The sequence below is a fragment of the Nesoenas mayeri genome (assembly GCF_963082525.1).
Source record: "Nesoenas mayeri genome assembly, chromosome: 1".
NCBI classification, from domain to species: domain Eukaryota; kingdom Metazoa; phylum Chordata; class Aves; order Columbiformes; family Columbidae; genus Nesoenas; species Nesoenas mayeri.
In genome coordinates this window covers 130172335-130193669 of record NC_137541.1, presented here as the reverse complement: position 1 = coordinate 130193669, position 21335 = coordinate 130172335, and the positions used below count along the sequence as shown (strand labels likewise).

At 41.4% G+C, this 21335-nt stretch overlaps 1 protein-coding gene across 1 annotated transcript; it reads right to left on the bottom strand.

Annotated features, from left to right (window-relative positions):
• Positions 1–990: 990 nt before the first annotated feature.
• Positions 991–19635, bottom strand: GPR89B (G protein-coupled receptor 89B). The gene is made up of 14 exons (XM_080363904.1): positions 19549–19635; positions 16331–16390; positions 15357–15460; positions 13661–13767; positions 12714–12815; positions 9475–9595; positions 9153–9233; positions 5808–5917; positions 4443–4531; positions 3781–3873; positions 3331–3426; positions 2678–2767; positions 2034–2099; positions 991–1872 (listed from the first exon to the last, which is right to left on the bottom strand). The coding sequence occupies exons 1-14, from the start codon at positions 19588–19590 to the stop codon at positions 1666–1668; spliced, it is 1368 nt and encodes a 455-aa protein (XP_080220030.1). The 5' UTR covers positions 19591–19635; the 3' UTR covers positions 991–1665.
• Positions 19636–21335: the final 1700 nt, after the last annotated feature.

Here is a 21335-nt window from a genome sequence, read left to right as displayed (position 1 = left end):
TTGCTCTTTTCTACTACACCTCCCAGAACTTGTCTATTCCTAGGAGTGCCATACCTGTAACGGACTGCAGTCTCTTGCTGAAATGCAACTGCTTGAAATAAACACTTTGGTGTAACCTCCATTCAGTTAACACACTGCAATCGTGCTTCACTGGCTTCCTGCTTTGTAAAGCGGGTCAATTCTGCAAAGGCTTAAATAGCTAGAAGTATATAATTAAGTACACTGCAGCAGAAGGCAGAAACATTTTATAAATTCATAAGCATCTTCACCTTCTAAGGATAAGCTCTTAATAAAGAGCAATTGATTTCTCCCCCTCTCCCAGGAGAGGCACTTCTGGACCTAATCCAACTGCATCAACTCAATCTCTGTGGTGACTCTTCTATGCTACACTTACAGCAGCACAACCACTGTGAGATGGCATAAGCCAACGTACTCTGTGCATTATGCTCCCTTCTCTTGCTAACAATGCAGAAATTTCTTTCAAACATTAAGCTAACTTCATAACTCAAGACATCTAAGCATATTCTCTCTCCTCGGCCTACAGCTGTGGATCACGGTAGTTAATACATAATTTAGTCATGCACATTTCTCTGACTCCAAGTCAACACCATGTTGTTGTGAATGAGACATAAATAGCTCTGTAATACCGCTGCTGTATACTTTGCCTCCTTGCTGTACACCAAAGACAATACAGAAATAAATTGTTTAGATTGGCTGTTTTTTTTCCCCAGGTCTTACTCTTACCACCTATGATTTGTGTTCCAGAACAATTTTAAACCAAGCCTGAGAGTGTATATAGGAAGCTACAAGTTTAAGTCATGTGAATAAAATTTACTTTTATGCCTTGAATTACATCAAGAAGAGGAAAAGGGCTACTGTAGAAGAATACACAGGTTGTGGGGAACACCAAATACACAGCACATAAGGTAAACACATTTGTAATGTATAAGTTAAATAAAGCATAACAGTAGTCTTTGGCTTCACACTCAACTTTAAAAAAGAGGAATCCAAAACCTCAGTTCCATTTATGCAGGGAGAGAAACAAAGATGAGACTCAGGACAGTAGGTACCAGTAATACACACTCCTGTACCCTCCATACACAAACGGAATGAAATTCTATCCACTTCTGCCAGGCAACAAATCCTGGCCACTTTCTAGCTCACTTCCAGCCAAATACTTGAGGCTGACAAAAGTTGAGATGCTTGCATAAGATATTACAAAAACTTCTTTAATTCCACAAGCTCAAACATTCAACTACAGAACTGCCATCCTCTGAATCCCAATTGGGAGTTGATTTTCAAAAGAAAAATCACATTTCCTTGGTGCCCTCTATGAAAACATTCTTCTAAAAGTCAGAGGTCTTACCCAAGACAGCCTACTCAGAAAGTTCCACTCCCCCTAGATATTGATGTACCAAGGAGTGCACTTATTCCTTGGCAATGAACTATCTCACATTCAATACGTGCATCCCCTTTCCTTCAAGCTGTGACACCTTAACAAAACGAGCCACAGAGCTTGATGAAGACACACATGAAAGTTCCAAGAGCCAATTACACTGCTGGAACATACAGAACAGTCCCGGCTTTCTTCAAGTTTTGTAGTCCACAGGAGTTGCAGGAGTCCAGCTCAAAGGACAAAGTCCAGCCCGTGACTCCAGTCCTTACTTAGGGGGTCATGTGCTTTTCTGGGGCTTGTTTGTGTGCTAAATAAAGGAAGAGAATACTGGACAGTGCACTAACTAGGAATATCACATCAAACCAACGATGATAAAAGTTGAACTGGAGTTCTCCCAGGACTTCGGTAATAATAGTGCGATACTCTAGAGGCATACTCATCCGGATCAGGAGCACTGATGACACAAAGTACATACCCTGTAAATTGAAAAAAAGAGAAAGTAGCAATTATTTCACAATTGGCTATGTGGCTAAGATAGGTCAGCATACAAAGACTTTTGTTATGTGTATATGTATATACACAAATAAGTATGTATGCATAAATGTATATATGTGTGCCCGTAGTTCTACATACTCACCATGATCTGTGCTAAAAGCAGAACAATAACATTGGAGGACTTGCTGCTGGAAATGGCATAGAAGAACTGGAAAGAAAAAAAAAACACTGGAAATAAGACATCAGCTAAGTCCAATGTGCCTTTCTGAAGGAGTGCCTTGTATCCTACTTTCAGAAACCTCCAGTCTTAGTATTAAACATCAACCTCCCTAAGCCAATGGCACCATTTTGTAAAAGTCCTATAAGGACACATATTAATGTTTAAGCTTAGGCACCAAAAGCCAGGCCCACACAATGAGTCGCATGTCTTTTGAGTTAATGCCTTTCCAGTTCTACCTAAAGAACCTGAAGCCGAAATTAAGCAATCTAAATTCTTTCAATCATCATCAACCTTACTAATAAGCCCTAGCTACGGCATCATTTTGAATCCTGGCTTACATTTAACATCTGCACCTCTTCCCAAGAGTAATAACAATAGAGACTGAGTAGGGAAACACACTACAGAAGACATTTTTCCTCCTTTTCTCCCTCTGTAAGGGTTTATATTCAGATATCTAAAACATAAATATGTATTTAAGGTTTATACAGTATTTGCCCTGCCTAAAGTTAAAGATCTGGTAATAGCTTTCCTGGCCCAAAACCACACAAGTGTGTCCTGGCTCTTACCTTTGTAAGTGTAATTAGTAATCCTCTGATAGAGGTGACAATGATTATTCCAACAAGAATAAAGGAAATGTGCTGAGACCAGAATTTCACCTGTATCAGCAAGAAGAATACAGTTAAATCTCTAACACTAATCCTAGTTACACCACACTGTATAGCTGCCAATTCTTCAGGGTCTTTTTATTTCCTAGTTGTACAGATATCCATTGCAGATAGGTTTATATAACAGACATTTTCACAGATATATTAGCCACTGTTTACTCCAAACGCATGAGAAAAACCAGATTTAGTTTATACCAACCACAAAGAACTCTATATTCAGAGATATTTTTAAGAAGTGTAATTGACAGAACATCTATGAGTACAGGCAAAACATAGTTACTCTGTAGAAAAATGTATTAATCTAAGCAAGTTGACCAACATGTTTCCATTTGCCCAAAACAAACACTGCCTCTTCTGGTAAGATCACATTATCATTCTGGCATAAAAATCAGTGTGAAAGCAAAGTTCATGGTGCATTTTCCCTTCCTCCCCAATAAATCAGAAGTCAAAGAGACATTCCCAGAGTTCTATCACTCTCTCCCTATCAGCAATAAGATTTTATTTAGATAAGATAGGAACTACTGAAAAGGCTGTAAGAAGGAATAAAGTCTCACATCAAACTGGATTCCCAGATAATTTACAGTGATCTCAATTCCTCTTGTGACTGGATCAGTCTTCCCCACACGGTCAAATACAATATTGATGGTTGCCTGCAAGGAAGAGATGGATTTACATTCAAACAAGAAAATAAAAAGCATACCTCACTACTACACATGAGACATATGCATGACTCTTTGTATCACCCAGGAAAGGGGCAGAGGATTATCAGATTTGTCAATGAAGGTGCAAAATGCACACATGGAAGAATTGCTTGTCTAAGGCTATATACAAACACACAGACTCAGAGCTTTATTCCAACCAAGGGCGAGTTTGTTTCAGAATTTCCAGAAGCCAAATTTTAAGGAAACAAGAGCCTTACTTGACAAACTGCATGTACAGCATAATCTACACAGGGTGTTACATTTGCTTATGCACACTTAAAATGCAATAAAATGCTTACATACCATGAAGATTTTCCAGACACAATAGATGGAGAAAAAATAACCCAAAACATTAAAGTATTTTCCCTGGAAAGTTTTAGAATACTCTATTCTCTCCTGAAATACAAAAAGGGGCAGGGGAAACAGAACACAAAAAAAATCATTTCCACAATCACCCACAGCACAAAATTCTAACAGAGCACCAATAGTAGCAAACACAGCTTTATCCTTCTAGAACTTTTTAATTCACATGTTTCTGAACTTGAAAATTTCAATTCAAAAGTTTCTGAATGGCTTTAGGGACATGCACCTGTATGCATGTGAACTGGAGAAACTGCCATCTAGAACCCAAATTAAAGAAACAGATCCTCACTCCACCACATCACAACATTTCAAGATTTACCTGCTGAACAGCTTTCAATTTCTTCCCAGGGGTGTCAAACTCATTTTCACCAGGGGCCACAGAAGCCTCGTCGCTGCCTTCAAAGGTCCAAATGTAATCTTAGGACTGTATGAAACTATTCCTATATTTATACAGTCCTAAAATTACATTGGGCCCTTTGAAGGCAACTGTGAGGCTGCTGAGGCCCCCAGCGAAAATGAGTTTGACACCCCTCTAATATAAATTCTCTTTCACACTACCCTGGAATCCCAACACCCATCTGGGCAGTTTCTTTGCTGTGTACCTTTGTTGCATGCAGGTCAGCAGTTTCCAGAAAAAGCTGCCGACTCAGCTCTTCTAGGGCATCCACTTCTTGCTGAATAAGGGACAGATCTGGCAAACCAGCATAGTCAAGGCTAGAAGAGGTCACAAATTCTTACTTAAAAACAAAGCATCCCCCACAAAGCTCAAGGACCACCTCTAAAGGGCTTGACCACTTTTTTGATCCAGATCAGGTTTTTTATTCAGTCTTAATGCCCCTTGTTAATACTGCAATCAAAGAAATCTCAAGGATATATATGTATTGCACAATACTGTATTTTAAGAAGGTAGGCAGTACGCAGTATTTACGCAGTCACGCAACAAGCTCTTCATTCTTCTGCCTGGGAAACCAATTGCGCAAAAGATCCTTGAAAACTGATGTCCCACTTTGGGCAGCATCCCTTGCCACTGAAGTGCATCGTCATATGTCACTCTCACATCACTTTCATAAGCAAAACTGCTGAGTAACTGCTCCAAGAGATTAGTGGTTATTATAAAGAGACTAGTCAAACAGCCAAATTCTGATTTTAACAGGTAGTGGGAGAGGAAGAAGACTCTTCAGCCTTAAAGATGCAACCTTTGCACTTTTAAGTAGTCCAGCAGAAATAGTTGGTAGGCAACTGTAAGTTAGAGAAATACAGACTCTTGTAATTCCCAATCGATTCCTTCTATCCCTTTCACATTGGCAGAACAACTTCTCTTCACCTGTTCCTATCAACCTTCTTGTCACACTACTATAGCACCAGTGACCTGTATCATAAGAACAATTTATTTAGTCAACAAGCTGTTTCCTCCCTTTCTTTTTCTCACAGCTTTCCAACATGGCCAGAAAGCCAACTATAAGCCAGGTAAATTGTTCCAGCACCTCAGCCAACCCCATTGTTTGCTCAAGTACGTCACAGGTTCTCCACTCTGGAAGAGCATATTTCAAGTTATGAGAAAAATATGCATGCAGGTCATTCATATGAGCAGAGGATACATCAAAATAGAAAGTTGCCCCCCCATGTCAGTGATGTGATCACATCTGTAATGTGACACCATATGTGTGCACATCTGTCCTGTGACCTGCTGTACCCCTCAAATGGTGACGCAACAACCCATTTATAGGGCAGGGTAGTAGCATATGACTCCCGTCTGGGTCACAGTAAAACTATGTGTTCAAACACCAGGCAGGTAGTACAGTGATAGTGAGCAAACTTGCAAGGAGTCTCAGCGTTTTGCTGAGACTGCTGAAACATGTTGAAACACAAACACTTTGTAACTGGCTCAGCCAACACTCTTCCTCTCAAAACAGAATAAAGTTGGAGCCACCTCTGGAGGCAGGTAACAGCATGCAGATGAAGGATACTTTCACTGCCTGAAACAGATGTTGTGACACTTTTTATCATTCCCCAGAAGCCAGTGGGTTTGTTATGTACTTCTCCTCTCTGGAACATTGTCCTATGAGCCACTGCTATCCTGAAAGAACAGAAAACACAAGTCCTTAAAAATAAAGTACTTTTATTAAAAAAAAAAAAAAATCAAAACAGAAAACAAAATTTAAAAAAAACCCACCCAAACAAAACAAAACAAACAAATAAAAAACACACAACCAAGAAACAGTTCCTTAGAAGATACTGTTAAACTAAATCCACTGCAAACAGATGCCCCCCCTTTTTTTTTTTTACCCCCTCAAGCACCAGTCTTGCTTCATAACATTATCTTGATTAGCTCTGGAGTAGAGCCCAGATCTAATCAAGCAAGATTCAATGAGACTCTTCTCAATACTTCCATTCAGGATCCTGCTTCAATCCTTAAAGGGATTTAAACCCAATTAAATATAAAAATTCGAAAGGATTTCTCAGTCATATGATTAGTCGCTTTCTTTTCCTCAAACATATGACTCTGCTATCTCAAGTTCAGGAACTGGAAGGCTTCTCAAGCTCCCCTCTCCCCTTGAACACTTCTTCTTTATCACTGCACATCTGCCTCTTCCAAAGAACTGTGAGTGCTAGATGGTATGCAGGAGCACTCTCTGATATGCTGTCACTCACTACTGGGCTGCATGACAAGCTGTTATGAAGCAGAAACACATAAATCCATTATTGGCCTGAACCATTAGATGCTTCAGGCAATCTGAACGTGACTCCTGAAGCTAATTCCAACACTACAGCAGCAGCTGCATATTGTCCCACACACTCCACGTGCACTGCAGCATAATCCCCATGAGCAGCGTTGACTTCTGGCCTCATTCCCTCACATTTCTACCCATTGAAATTTGTGAGCCAGTTATCCACTCCTAAGCTGAAAACTATTCATAGGACTGTCAAGGCAATCCATGGTTCGACAGTGTTTAGGCCCTTTCTGGTATCTGCAGCCAGTATTGCTACATTTGGTACTGAGTGCTCTTCAAGCAGTGTAATTAAAAATAAATAAATAAACTACTCCTCCTTCACATCCAGCAAAAGAAATACACTTGGAGCACTTCACATAACACAAAAAAGCACATACAGCCACAGACTACAAATAACAGAGATCTTGGAATGATTCAATTCATCCTGACAGCTGCCAAATATAAGAACTGCATTTTTAATCCCTGTTTTCCCAATTCACACATTCCATCCCAAACGATCCAGTGTTGCAGTAATGTCAAAGTGAAGCACAAGGCTGTAAGTATACAAACATGAATCTTTTCTTTTGAGAAGTGACAGGGATCTCTGTACCCACACAGTAGAGTCAGGAGTTCTGGAGATGTCACAGAAAGGATCCACAGACAAAAATCACACACTTTGCCTGTGTAGATAGGCAATATACCTACTTCAGGTAGGCTGATTTGACTCTTAGATAAAGCAGAATGAAGCAATGGTGTCACAGAATCTAGGCATTTCAAACCTGAGGCTTAGTTATGTCATACCTGCAAGGATGAGTATAAAGAACCTGCCAACCTCAGAGGCGAGTTTCCATATGGAAGGAGACAACAACAATTCCTGTGCAAAAAGCATCAGGGAAACAGCTTTCAACAACTATCTCGCACTGACAAGAAAGCCAGTATGAATAAGGTTCAGTATGGGAAGAAATGTCAAGATTAGGAAAAAAAAAAAAAAAAGCTTTATGTTCTATATACCCTGGGGGGCATTGAGAAGTTCTGAGTTATCAGCAGTACTGAAAAGGTGGCCAGCAAGTAACTGACAATTTATGGAAGTATAGCGTTTATCCTACACTAAAATACTGCTTTCCTGCTTGTTCTGTCAAATAATTTGGCTTGCATTTGGACTGATACAAATCTAACTTCTTAAACTCCATTTTATATGAGCAAATAGTCCAATTATGCAAGCCACTGCTCTCTGTCGAAGCAAAAAGAGACTGAAATCTACAGAGCTCGAGCTTTTGCTATTTCTTGCACATTTCTTGCACAGTGTTTTGGAGTTTGTTTGGTTTGGGGGATTTTTTAAACATAAATACATGAACTTCAGTATAACTGTGATTAAGTCTCTTTATGTGGCTCTTCATAATGGTTAGAAAGTTGCTACATTCAGATTTCCTGGCCATAAGAAGAAAGTACTAGCCAGTTACGAGCCCCAGACGTCCTTACTTTTACCCCAACATCACTCTACCTGAACCAGAAGTCCAAAAATGCTGTACAAAACAAAGAGCACAGAGTCAGAAGCTGCACTACACAGTATCTTTTAACTCCAAAGCCAGTATTTTAGTATGCTCCCAGTCAAATCAATTAGACCTGAGTAATTAAATTCTCTCACTACTTACCACCTCATATATGACCACAAATATCAAGTTAACATTTGTTCACCACTTCACATTTTCAATGGGGAAGAAAAAAGTTATGCTTTACCTACACTTTTATATGCTAATGCTGATCAACAGTTAGGCACACTGGTGACTAATTCAGCAAGGTTAGACTACCAAAAATCTCCATCATCATACATTAGAAGAGTAGATTAAAATAGGAGTGCACCAAAGGTAAAGTTTGGGGGAATTTAGTGTCAAACAGTTAAACCTTTGAAGTGACTACAGTAATTGTATTTATTCTGCACAACCAGTAGGTCAGGTAATACGTAATTTGGAAGAATGACAAAAATCTTTTCAGTGTAAATGAAATCGCATTGTTTCCAAAAGTAGTTTTTTCGCTTGAGGTGCATGGAATAAGCTAAACCAACAAAAGCAGAATTCTGATGGCATGCTTGTGCACTATGCTACATTCTATTTGGCAACATGAATTTTCATTTGCAAGAATATAGCTGTGTCCACACCAGCTCAGTAGCCTGCTTCAGCTTTGACCAGGAAACAGCAGATCCACAGAGCAGGAGAGGGTTGACTACGTATGAACCAAGTGCCCTATTGAAACCACCAGTAGGAGAACCAGCTGCAGTGGTTTAGGGGTCACTTACTCATCAGGAAAGAAAGGTGCCCATCTTGCAGAGTAGTCACACTGCCATTAGAGAGTTACAATTTATTTGGAAACCTCATCTGTGCCACTGTGGCAAGGGTGCTATTTAGTGTACATGCCTGGGAAAAAATAAGTTGCATGTCAGGCCAGAGTGAACCACCACACAGCTCAATGCAATTCAGCCACTTGCTTCACTGAACATGTAGCCCTGACAAGACTAACAATTTTGTTAATTTCAAGAACCATCTTATACCATATTGACTGAAAAGCCTTGAAATAAATAATTTCACACTACTGCTGCCTTCTCACCTTTTTTTCTTGCTAATAATCATGTCCATAGTTTGAAGGAGTCGTCGCTCCAAAGCCAGAATATCTGCATCTGTCACATTCCTGCAAAATGAAGACACCCAATTAGGCCTGCTAGCACATTTTTGAGGAAATATGCACATGCTCATGAAACAAAGAGAGAAGCCTGTATAAACAGCTTCAGCAATGGAAATGGTTCTAGCATGTAGACATGGTAATAGCTAGATTGAGAAAAAAGTTATAGAAAAACTTGAATCAATGCCACAGGAAAAGCAGGAAAATAAACTCAAAATATGGATGAAATATTTCACAAGGCTGCAGTTACCTGAGAAAGTAGGACATGTAAGTGTATGGACAGTTGACAGCACCAAATCCTGAGAGCAAAGCCATGAGTGTCACCCCAATCACACCCACACGGCTGATAAGCTGTTCTATAGACAGGATTCCTGAGAGAAGAAAAACACGGCATTAGAAACCTTGCTCTCTTCACTCTGCTACACACTTGCTGCCTTCACAACATAACACACATACAGAGCTGCTTAATGAATCCAATTGCCTTCCCACTGCAATGCCCAGAGGTATTATAACATGAAGTACCGACAGAGACTACAAAAAGATAGAGGTAGAAAGTCTCCCTCAGAAACCACATTACCCTGCTTAAAAAAAGGGAGAGCAAATTCTAGCTATGAGGAAGCTGAAGGCAGATCTGGAGGGGACTAACAACATTTTGGTTATAAATCAATAAAACACTAGGAATTGTACTTCGCAGAGGGGAACACAGATCATCCACACAACACTATAAAGAAGGCATATTCTGCAAAGCCACTTCTGCAATAACTAGGATTAGAGTTACTGAACCAGTTAGCCCTGGCAAAGTGGCCCAAAAATGTCTAGACCATAGAGAGGAAGGCCTATCCTGTCAATTGCCATTAGAAGTGACCCCTCCAGATCAGAAGCAATTCGTGCTTGTAGGACAGAGGAGTTATGACAGCACGAATGGGTACGGTATACCCACGGCTGTCCTGTATTCATCTTGTGCACACACACATTGTTGAGGTGATCACTAATAAGGCATTCCACCTGAGCACCAAGTGCAGTCGAAAGCACATGTTCATGTAAAAGAGCATGAACATCAAGCCTGTGCTGTAACCAACACCAAGCACTGAAATTGCATTTATTCTTGTCAGTCATTAAACACAGACATCAACCTGTCTTCTCAGGATATAGTGCCATGAGCTACTAAACATCACCCACTTTTTAGGGAGCTAGTTATAGAGCAGCTGCCACGCACAGCACATTTGGAGCTTACATGACTGCAAAGCTGAGATGGCCAAGCGCCAAGTCACATTTCATGCTTCAGAGAAGGGGAATAAATGATGAAAAAAAGGCAAAAAGACTTCACAAAGGGGGACCGAGACACCCAGTCATGTGCAGCTGCATAGAGATTTATACCAGCTACAGAATATGCTACAATACATTGGCCTTTTGCCCCATACATTGTCAGACAGCAGCAGTTAAAACAGAGGTGCCTTCAAAATGACATGACATTCCACTGGCTAAAGCAATGTTTCCCTACAGCACTCACAGCAACCCTCTTGTGATCAGGTCAGATAAAATGAATATTTTACCAACATAGATAAAGATGAGAGTTTTATTAGAATACTAGTATGTAACTGAATAAAGCATAACCTTCCTTCTACTACAAGCTCCCAAACTGAGGGCTGTTAAGCAAATTGCAGAGCAACCAGGGCTCCTGATTTGGAGCTCTGATCAATGGTGCATTTCCCAGCTGCAGCAGGCAGCCATCACCATCCCCAGGCAAGGCACCCCCTGGCACAGGATGTCAGTGAAGGTATTTGAAAGGGCCCCAATAGTCAGAACAATTCCCCAGCTGCAGCACACCACCATACCTGCAAGGGAGCCGGGGGGCAGGCACACTGAGAAAGGCACTACAGTGTGAGGCGCCCACTAAGCACAGCCTTCTATCATATCTCCCTCCACAACAGGACCCTATCTGTCTGAATTAGGCCACCACCACATGACAAAGCCCTGCAGAAGCCTTTTCAGTACATGCAGGACAGCAGCAACCAGCAGGACAGCAGCAAGGAAAAAGCCTAGAATCCTTTACTCTAACCTTAGGTCTACACCTGGTAAGATAAGGCACTGTGCAACTGTTAAGTGGAGGTATCATCCTGTAAAGCAGAAGGTAAAAAGAGAAAACATCCCACTAACAGTTCTGGAAATCTGCAGCTATTATGCAGCTGCACAAAATCTTTTCAGTGATCTGAAGAGGAGTACATAAACCCCATAGCTAAGTTCCCATTGGGTTAGCATATTCTGCCAACTCAAGCACTTTCTGCAACTCAGAGTGGCTACATGTTTTTCTTGGCAATGAAAAGTGGGCAGAGGGATCGGCACTATACAGTAGCTTCTGTGTTTCAGTGGCAAATGACACAATTGCAAAATGAAAGTTAAAGGACCACAGATGGAAGAGTGAGCAGACCCTACAGCAGCTGGTATCCTTCAATTTTTCTCTTACAGATTAGTACAGAGTAAAGTAGCCTCCTAGAAAACAGAAAGATTAAGTTGACATTTATCTATGCAGACAGACATATTCACCAACTGGAAACAAACTGACTGAATTTCACCTGTTGAGAACAATATATAAATAATTTTCCAGTGCAGCAGATAATGACAATATAAGGTACACAGGAAACCCAGGAGACAAATAGTTCTGTTCTTATAGTGTTACAAGACACACTGAGGTACCCAAAGGATTCAGTATAGTTGTGCACATGTTAACAAACTCTTTTGCACTCAAATTAACCCAAGTGCATGCAGTATCCTCACACTATAAATACTCTTGGTTCTGTGACTGCAACACAGAGATACCCAAGCTAATTCGGAACATAAATAGCTCCGGCATCTAGCAGGACTTACCAAATCCCATTCTAGCACCATACAACCATACTATCTTTAGGCTCAGGTGATGTACAAAGCTGTTCCGAAGCTAGAACATGCTGCCAGACATGTTGCTGGCTACAGTCTATATAGCTCTGGTGTTTAGGCACCCTGCCATGTTTTATCAACTAGACAGCCACCTATGTTAAACTGATCTGATTTCAGTCCCAAGAAACAATCTGACTGAAAAACATCAGATGAAGGATTGGTTGTCAATTCTCTTCTTACATAAATTAGTCTTAGTCTCCACAGAAGAAACAAATTAATAAAAATTGTGATCAACTTTTTGTGCAAATGAAGGAAAGTCCTCAAACAGTACACTGTATTCTTACGTACTCTAGGTTCTGTTAGGACTAATTCACTGCCCTGAAGCTTTCTTGTGGCATTGGAAGAAAACTAATGCAAATAATTCTAGGTATGCCCACCCATTTCTGTCAATCCAATGATCTTCAGATTCAAAGCATAGCAGACCCTCAGTTGCAAGAACCACCTCTACAGTCTCAGCTGTAGAGCTGAGATAACATAATAATAGCTCCAAGATAAAAGTGAGACAACAAATCCTACTTTCAGTAGAGCAAGAATGAGCAAGAGTATGAAACTCACCATGTTTTGGGCTGAGGATAGGAAATGGATCTCCCAGTTTCCAGAAGAAATACATGAACGTCAACCAAAGAACACAGGCAAAAAGCAGCTTCTGTCTGTGCACTAATGGAGAGAACAAAAAAACACAACAGTATTTTATAGAAGTTCTTCCTTTAGGGCTTTTTCAAGCTTACAAAATTGCTACACTGGTCTGAAGGCTGCTTTGAGCACAGGTGGTCAAAGCAGGTGTCAGCTGCTGGAGCCACAGCCAGCAGTATGCACCCCTTCATTTCCTACAGAACCACCTCTTTGAGACAACACACTTTGCAAGAGCTAACACAGCCACGCACCACTTTGGCTTTTCCCCATGGATGTGTGAAGGGGGCTCCACTATGAACAGGGGATCACTTAGCTGCATCTTTCTTGTCTGACCCTGAACATGAAACTTCAATACCTCATCTTCATGCCCAATCTACACATTAAATAGTCCCAACCTACATGCTGAAGCTTAATACAAAAGAGCAATGCATATCAATAGCTCAAGGGTAAGCATCCATTAGCGCATGGAAAAGGCCTCATCCAGACAGCAGTAAGCAAAAAAAGCAAAGGTAATTTATTGAGCTTTTCTGCCTGAGCTGCTCTGGCTCATTTCTTTTAACCCCTAGCAGAACAACACAGCCTTGCCAAGGGCTCCAGAGTTTGGCTACAAGCTTGACATTGGAAAGGAACAAATTCCAGTAATGTCACTCTAAGGTGCTCAATTTTGTCAAAACACATAAAGAAAAGCTAAATTTGTTGGGGTAAAGTATTTCCTACCTGCTCAATAACAGTTAATGCTAAAGCATTAAGTTCCAAAGAGAAATTATCCAGCCAGAACAAAGCCAGAGGAAGAAGGGAACTATGGGCATAGCGACCAACACATCTCCCAGAAAAATTAGAAGCCCCACTGCCATAAACCAAGTACTCACATAATCTGATATTGCTCACAACAAAGTAACCAATGTAGAAGGGTACCATGAAGACCAGGATGAGCAAAATGACACACAGGTTCAGCTTCCAGTGAAAATACCGAGAGCTAAAATAAAGTCAAAACACTGATTAGCACACTATCATGATAGAACAAGTTTCTCTAGGACAACTGTATGTCAGTGCAATCCTTTCAACTACATCAAACATCGGATAATATTGGCCTAGCATACAGAATATTCTGAATTTTGTTTAGTGTTTTGGATTGTTTTGGCTTTTTTGTTTTTAATACAGAGCTCAAAAATGTGCATGTCAAAATCAACAACTATCCAGAAAAACACACTGAGTTATTTTATCAGATACTGTATTCTCTACAGTCACTAATATCAGTTGCAGCATGATTCTTTTGATTTACTGCTCATCTAGTTGAACGGTAAATGAAAACTACATATAAGCAGTAATTTTTTGCTATGAGTGGCTGAGTCAAAAAATGGCTAATTCAAGTACAAAAGATTAAGAATATTTAATGTTCATAATTCAACGTGTTTCACTTCAAAGTGAGTTGTCTCCTGTCCAAGACACTGCAAAGCAAGAATTTTAAAATATACATGCATACCAAAATAATCTATACTTCTCTGACTAAAGGAGATTATTCAAATGCAGATGAGATTCATCTTGGCCAAAGTGACTTTTCACTTAGTTTGAACAGAAAAATACATGTCCTGTTCCCAGTATTAACATTTATCCTCTTTATGCCTTGGGCAAGGAGAAATTATGAGGATCCTTGTCACTTTTTCCTAGTTAATTCAGAGGCAAACATTTCCATCTATATTGATGTCCAGCCCTTTATTGAAGCTTATAAAAGCATTCTCCTCAGCGATCCCGCTGGCTTGAAGCTCTACAGATTAATAACATACAGTCAGAACTAGCATTACCTTTTATCAGTTTTGTACTTCTTCCCTTTCAACTCCTTTGACTGCTCTCTTGCAGTAGTATGATGAGAGAGAATAAATAGGAAACCTCAGCTAGCCTCTACATGTTACTGTTCTATCTTCTCTTTTCTACTGACTTCTGAAGTAGACAGCGTTTAACATCCCCTTTATGTAGAAGTCCTCACCCTATGTCAAAGGAGAATCAGTCTTTGATTCACAAATATCGTATTATTACAGAAGTAGTTCTGACTCCACAGTTAGCTTCCCATCTTATTTTCTGCTCTGACCACCACAGAAAAACTAGTGCTTACAGTTTCTTTTGTCCTTAACATCTGGAAAGTGCCCTTCAGCATGATCTGAAGCCTCACAACACTCCCATAAAGCAACTGTTTCTTTTAACTACACAAATGGAGAAAGCCAAAGACTAAAGCCTTGCCCTAAGGACCTAGACCAGATTAATAGCAACTGCATGGAAAATCAGGAGTTTATGTCTTCTAGTCCCATGTTCTGCCAAATAAACAAATCCTGCTGCTCACACATCTTTGCTGAGCTGTTGACAATTTTCTCATACAATTTCCTCAACCCAAGACTAATCCTTTCATTTAGAAGTTGGACTGAAGCTGTTGAACACAAGGCAGGCTAGTCCTTGAGTGAGTACCCAGACTCACCTTCTGTTCAGCACCCCAAAAATCTCAAAGATGATGAGTTCAAACATGGTACAAGAGAAAGCAAAAGTCACAGAGAAGATCACCTGGACCAGACTCACCTGCTGTTCAGCACCCCCAAAATCTCAAAGATGATGAGTTCAAACATGGTACAAGAGAAGGCAAAAGTCACAGAGAAGATCACCTGGACCACATACTGTCGTACCTGCAGTGGAGAAAATAAGCCAGAGACATCAGGCATTTACATTTCCAGAATGGCATTCTGATATTCCTCAGGTAACAAAACGAAAAAACACAAGGCACAATGGCACACAACTGGGTCTCCTGTTTCAAGGCACCTTGCCCTTTATCTAAACAGGAAGAAACCAACAGCCTGTTTGAAAGCAGAGGGCAAACTCATAAGTTGCTCAGTATAACACTGATAGCAGCTATCAGCACATTTAACAGAGATGCCTTACACAGATGAGATGTCAAGCATGCAATGCCCTATGTCAGCATGACTAATGATAGACCCTTGCTAACAGAGCTCTTTCATCTTAACCTTAGATTTAAAAATGAGATCTACATCAGAAAAACTTTTGGGGTCTGAATTTGGCTTGCACTTAAGGCATCTCTGACCTAGACTATATTCTTTCATACCCCTTTAGGGATAAGAGAATTGATAGTTTTATCCTATCTGATCCTCACAAACAAGGCAGCCACACCAAATATACCTCGCTGAGTTGAAAGTTAACCACTGAATTTGATTTTGTCACAAAACTTTTACAATTACGTAAGGCAGGCTTACTCAAGCATAAGGCAAAAGAGTTTCCTACTATCCCTGCACCTCCTTCACTTTATTTTCACCTTACAGTACCCAATATGGAAACTTTCAGTGGTCTCAGAAGAACCCATTTATTCAGATATCTAGGAGTCTTTTAAATAAAAGCACAAGAGGAAACAAAAGTAACAGTAAAGAAAATTAGAAATAAGAGGGCTTAAAGAGAGAAAAAAGGCCAAATGCAGTTTCAAAAATATTTCTGTAATTGGAAGTAACATTTGAGATACAGAATAGTAATGAAAGGCTCCTTCTCACCTCATAATCCTTGAAGAGCTTACGCATGAAGAACAGCCACCCAAATCCAAAGAACAGCACCTGCAGAAGAGATGAAGCACTTAACATTTGTATCCAGCAACTTGCAAAATACAAAGCTATTTCACTACTGACCATAAATGAACGAAATGGAAGGAAGAGAGCTAGGCCAGAGTACCCAAGATCCACAGAAGACTAAAAGTTGCCATGGTACCATGGATAGAATAAGATTTTAAATGTTCTAGTATAGCAGACACAGAAAGCCATGACCTTCCAGAAGATCCAGTCATGACAGCCCATTCCTATATTGCCAAGTGCTCATAATTTTTCAGTTCCTAGCCTGCTAGAATCCTTGGCACGGTTGTTTCTTGTTTCACTCTTCTATCCACAGAATTAAAGTGTATAGTTTTTACAGGAAACACAGTGACAGAGGAAAAGTAAACACCTGAAAGTCCACAATACACATCTTCTAGGGATGAGCACATTTTATAAAAATATGTGCCATTTCTTTCAGACTACAAGTGCATTTGATTTTTCTGGAATGGTCTTAACACTGGATCTGGTTACACACCAATAAAATGTGGGAGAAATGTTTTAAAAGCATCTCTAAGGCAGGGAAAAGGCAGAGCTGAATGCCTCAAACCACAAGCCAGAGTTGCAGAAAGCCACACAGAAAAGGTACGTAAAGCATGACAAGCCAATAATGCTTTGCATTTCCATGGCTCTCAGATCACTTGACAAAAACTTAGTTAAGTTTCAACATACACACCTCAGGAGATGGACTTAATACCACAACTATTTTGCAGATGAGTTACATGAAATAAATACAACTTAAACAATGTGGTCAAAACTATAACTACCCATCTTCAGCCAGAAAATGGAGACTGGGCTATCAGGCCTTACATGGGTAGCCCCATCTATTCCTCAAAACACTAAAAACAAGTGTAACAATGTAAAAGAATTAAAGCAAAAAGATAATTCAGAAGATACTAAATATTTTTATAAAGGCAGTTTTGACCCAAGTAAAGAGAAAAATCACAATATGCTAGAAAGCGCAAGACAAAGACAGTATTTATTTTCAAGAGCACATAGAGAAGGCCAGAGCATCTGGCCTCCTGTGGACACAGGAAACTTTCAAAGACAAAATCACAGGAATCATTGTGGACAATTCCACTCTGCATCAGGAGCAACTCGTAGAAGCAAAGGTAACAGAACAACATGATTTACAGACATGGAATACCTGGAAAGCTGAGCAAGGAAGATCAAACATTTGCCTCAAAAGAAGAACTAAAATAATAATAAGGTCTAGTGATTGGCAACAGCTGGTAAAACTTGTTTGAGGAGGACTTCAGACCTGAAAGTAACTGATAGCAAAAAGATATTCCACAAGCCTCTTACCTATAGGTCATAAGTCAAAGTAGTATGATATGTGATATTTACATATAGTAATTCCTCACTTAACGCAAAAGAGGAAAAAGGTAGAGACAAACACTTCAAAAAGAAATAAGTAAAGAGATGAGGAGATAATCAAGTGCAATAGTAACAGATGAAGTTATATAAAGATTAGATTTTCAGTGTGTTAAGGACTGTACAAAAGCATAGAAAGGCACTACCTTAAGAATTCACACTCCAAGACACTCCAGGTGACCATAACACATTAAATCAGAAAATTCTTGAGCATTTGACAATTACATGCAGATATTAAATATCTAACTTGATACTTTTGAAGATGATGGGAAGATGCAAAGCTATCATCACAAATCAAATAAATGTAATTTGATAAGTTAGATCTTCGAATACAAAGCAAATGATGGGAGCAAAAATCAAATCATTACCAAGGAGGACACTATACCTCTAAGAAATGGCCAAAAGCTGTCCTGAAAACTGTCAAGAAAACCCCATAGTTGTGCATGAAAGTCTGTACATGACTTCTGTTGAGAAAGGAAAGGTCCTCTTTCCTCAGCTCATCCCTCCTCATTAGAGAACAAAATTTCACACCAGCTCTGAAGCTCATCAGATCACTCTGTGATTCAGTTAAATTTATAGAAACCAAATATGGGAGAGACCACAAATAAAAGAGTATGACTGTGCAGCAAAGTGGAAGTGAAGAGGGAGCAGAACCTTGCCCTTTGGGCAGATGCAAACAGTTGGACCACCTCAGTTGCCACAGAAGAAGATGGGAAGAAAGGGTATTTAGATGCTTACTGAGGAGTGAGTGAGGTAGCAAGGAGAAGAGGCAGGTCAAAGACAAGACAATGACAAAATAAATTAGTAGCAAAGGAAGTTAATGAAGAAGAAGAGGGTATTTCCTCCCACAAAACAATAAGACAGCTTCAAGTATGTTAAGATGACAGCCCACTTCCTAATGATAAAGAGTGAATGGCAGGAAATGTTTTAAAGGGCTTCTAGGTGAATTCAGCTGGTGTAAAGCAAAGACGAGTTGAAAGATGACTTAGTTGGCAGCAGAAAGAAAAAGCAGAAGGAAGTTCCAAATCACAGATGGATCAATGGAGAAAGAGGTTTTCATGGTGTCTTTGTATATTCCTTAAAGCAGATAATGAAAAATCTTCCAAAGCTGTAAACAAGCAAACTCCTCAGTAGCAAACCAGGGCCTAAAGACACAAATGGGAAGGTTTCTCGAAAAATATCAAAACCAAAATTAGTACAGAGAGAACAGAAAGGTGAACTTCCCTTTCAGTTCCAACAAAAAAAAACTTAAATGTATAGAAGTGATGCAGTATTTACAAGAAAAACCCTATTCCTCACAACCTTATTTAATGAACCTCTTCATGCATCACACTCTGACTTGACAGTTAACTGCACGAGGGCAACGGCCACCGTGACACGTAAGAAAGCCGTCCAAAGATGTATACACCTTATCTTCTCCTGCCACAGGAGCTCAGGCGATAGAAAAAGGTCGGGCAGCCACAGTGACACAAAGTAGCCGCTGAGCCGCGGATGGTGAACGGCACGGCGCCGTTCCCTCCGCTGGCTACGCGGAGCCAAGGGGACCCGGGCAGCAGGGCCGGTACGGCGGGCGGCAGCACGGCCGTTAACGCCGGGCCGTGCGCATGCGCGCCCGCAGGCAACGCCCCCAAGCACTCCAAACGGCCGATGCCGGAGGGGTGGCGAGCGGGCCACGGCCGCGGTATGACCCACTTCGTCTCCCCGCCTCACCCCCTCTGCGAGGAGGGGGTCTGCTCCGCGCAGCAGCGGGGTACCTGGGAAGTAACCATGATGCTGGAGTCGATGAGGAAGCTCATGGCTGCTCACCGGCGCCGCCGCCTGCCCCGCTTCCGGCCCCGCGCTTGCGCCGGCGGCTACAGCGCGCAGGCGCTTCCCTCAGCCCGGCGCAGCGCCCTCCCCGGGGCGGGCACAGAGGTGGGGCGGGAGAAAAAGTTCCGCCCCGCAGCGGGGTGGGCCTCGGGGGCGCCCACGTGCTGCTGCGCTTTCGGGGCGCCACCCGCGCGGGGGAAACGCGAGTGGGAGCAATGGCTGGGGTGTGGTGCCGCAAGGAAACTGCGGAGTGGAGCCCCTAGAGGGCGCCTGACCCCTTGCCCTGTGTGCTGTGGAAACTGGGGACAGGTGGAGCCGCACAGACCGCCAGGGGAGGCCACGGGGAGGGGAGAACAGGGAAACTGGGGGAGGGAGTGCAAACACCTTCCTGCAATTTCGCCAGCGTTTTGGGCTCCTGTGCGAGGGCCCCTATACCTGGCGCTGGTGAGGCCGCACCCTGAATCCTGTGTTCAGTTTTGGGCCCCTCACTACAGGAAAGACATGGAGGTGCTGGAGAGAGTGCAGAGGAGGTGACGAAGCTGGTGAGGGGCCTGGAGCACAAGTCTGATGAGGGAACTGGGTGGGGGCTGTTCAGCCTTGAGAAAAGGAGACTGAGGAGAGACCTTATCGCTGCCTACAACTACCTGAAAGGAGGTTGTAGCATGGAGGGTGTTTGTCTTTTCTCCCAAGTAACAAGCAATAGGAGAAAGGAAATGGCGTCAAGATGCACCAGAGGAGGTTTAGGTTGGATATTAGGAAACATTTCTTCATGGAAGGGGGCGTCAGGCATTGGAACAGGCTGCCCAGGGAAGTGATGGAGTCACCATCCCTGGAGGTGTTTAGAAGGCATTTAGACAAGGTTCTTAGGGACATGGTTTAGTGGCAGAGTTAGATTATGGTTGGACTCGATGATCTTGATGGTCTCTTCCAATCAAAATGATTCTGCGATTCTAAGAGCATGCAGCAGTGGAGCATGGCACACAATTGCTCCAGGCCCATCTTCCTACCCAAGGGGAGCTCCATCTCCCACATGGGGCCGTTTCTGTCCTCCTTCTGCACAGAAAAGGGGGCTGGGGATGCCTTTCAGGCCTTGCAATAATAGTGTATCAAGGAATGGTGCCAGAAGGGAAGTAAAAGTTCAAAAAGGGAATTTCCTGATGCTTGTTGATGTGGGATCCAATCCTTCATGTCACAATCATGTCCCTGCTTGAACTTAATGGTATCTCTTTTTTTTTTCCTCTTAAAAACACACCTAACCTTTGCCACTCAAAACCCTCTATATTCAGAATAATAAATCATACAGGAAGAGAAAGAATCCAGTGGGGTTACTCGGGAGTTTAACAAAGCACAAAGTCACTGCTGATTGAAAACTGAGAACCTTTATTAATTACAACTCATTTCACTATTAAAATGAATCTAAGTTTGGTTGTGCTGAGTCACCAGATTAGTCCCACAGTCTCTTTGATTGTTGGGGTTTCTGTCTCGCGGTCAGTTGTCTTGGTTTGAAATTTGTCTCCTTGTCTACAGCATTGCAAAGAGAAAAAAACATTCAGCTTTCAATGAACTGAGGGAGCAGATTATTGTATCTGATCTGAGGCCTCTTTTTTTACAACTTCTGGTATTGCTGCCAATTAATGCAGAGCTGAGATCTCAGCTTCCCAGTTCTTCCTTTGTGTCTCTGCTACTTAGAAACTGATCTTTCCTAAAGTGATGAGATTCCTGAGTTTAGAGG

What these genes read in the sequence shown, in the direction of transcription:
- GPR89B (XM_080363904.1), bottom strand. Translation starts at nt 19,590, where the DNA reads ATGAGCTTCCTCATCGACTCCAGCATCATGGTTACTTCCCAG. An exon ending in TTGGGGGTGCTGAACAGCAG is followed by an intron (nt 13,768 to 15,356) that starts GTGAGTCTGGTC and finishes ACTTTATTTTAG; the next exon opens with CTCTCGGTATTTTCACTGGA. An exon ending in TGCTTTTAGCACAGATCATG is followed by an intron (nt 1,873 to 2,033) that starts GTGAGTATGTAG and finishes TTCAATTTACAG; the next exon opens with GGTATGTACTTTGTGTCATC.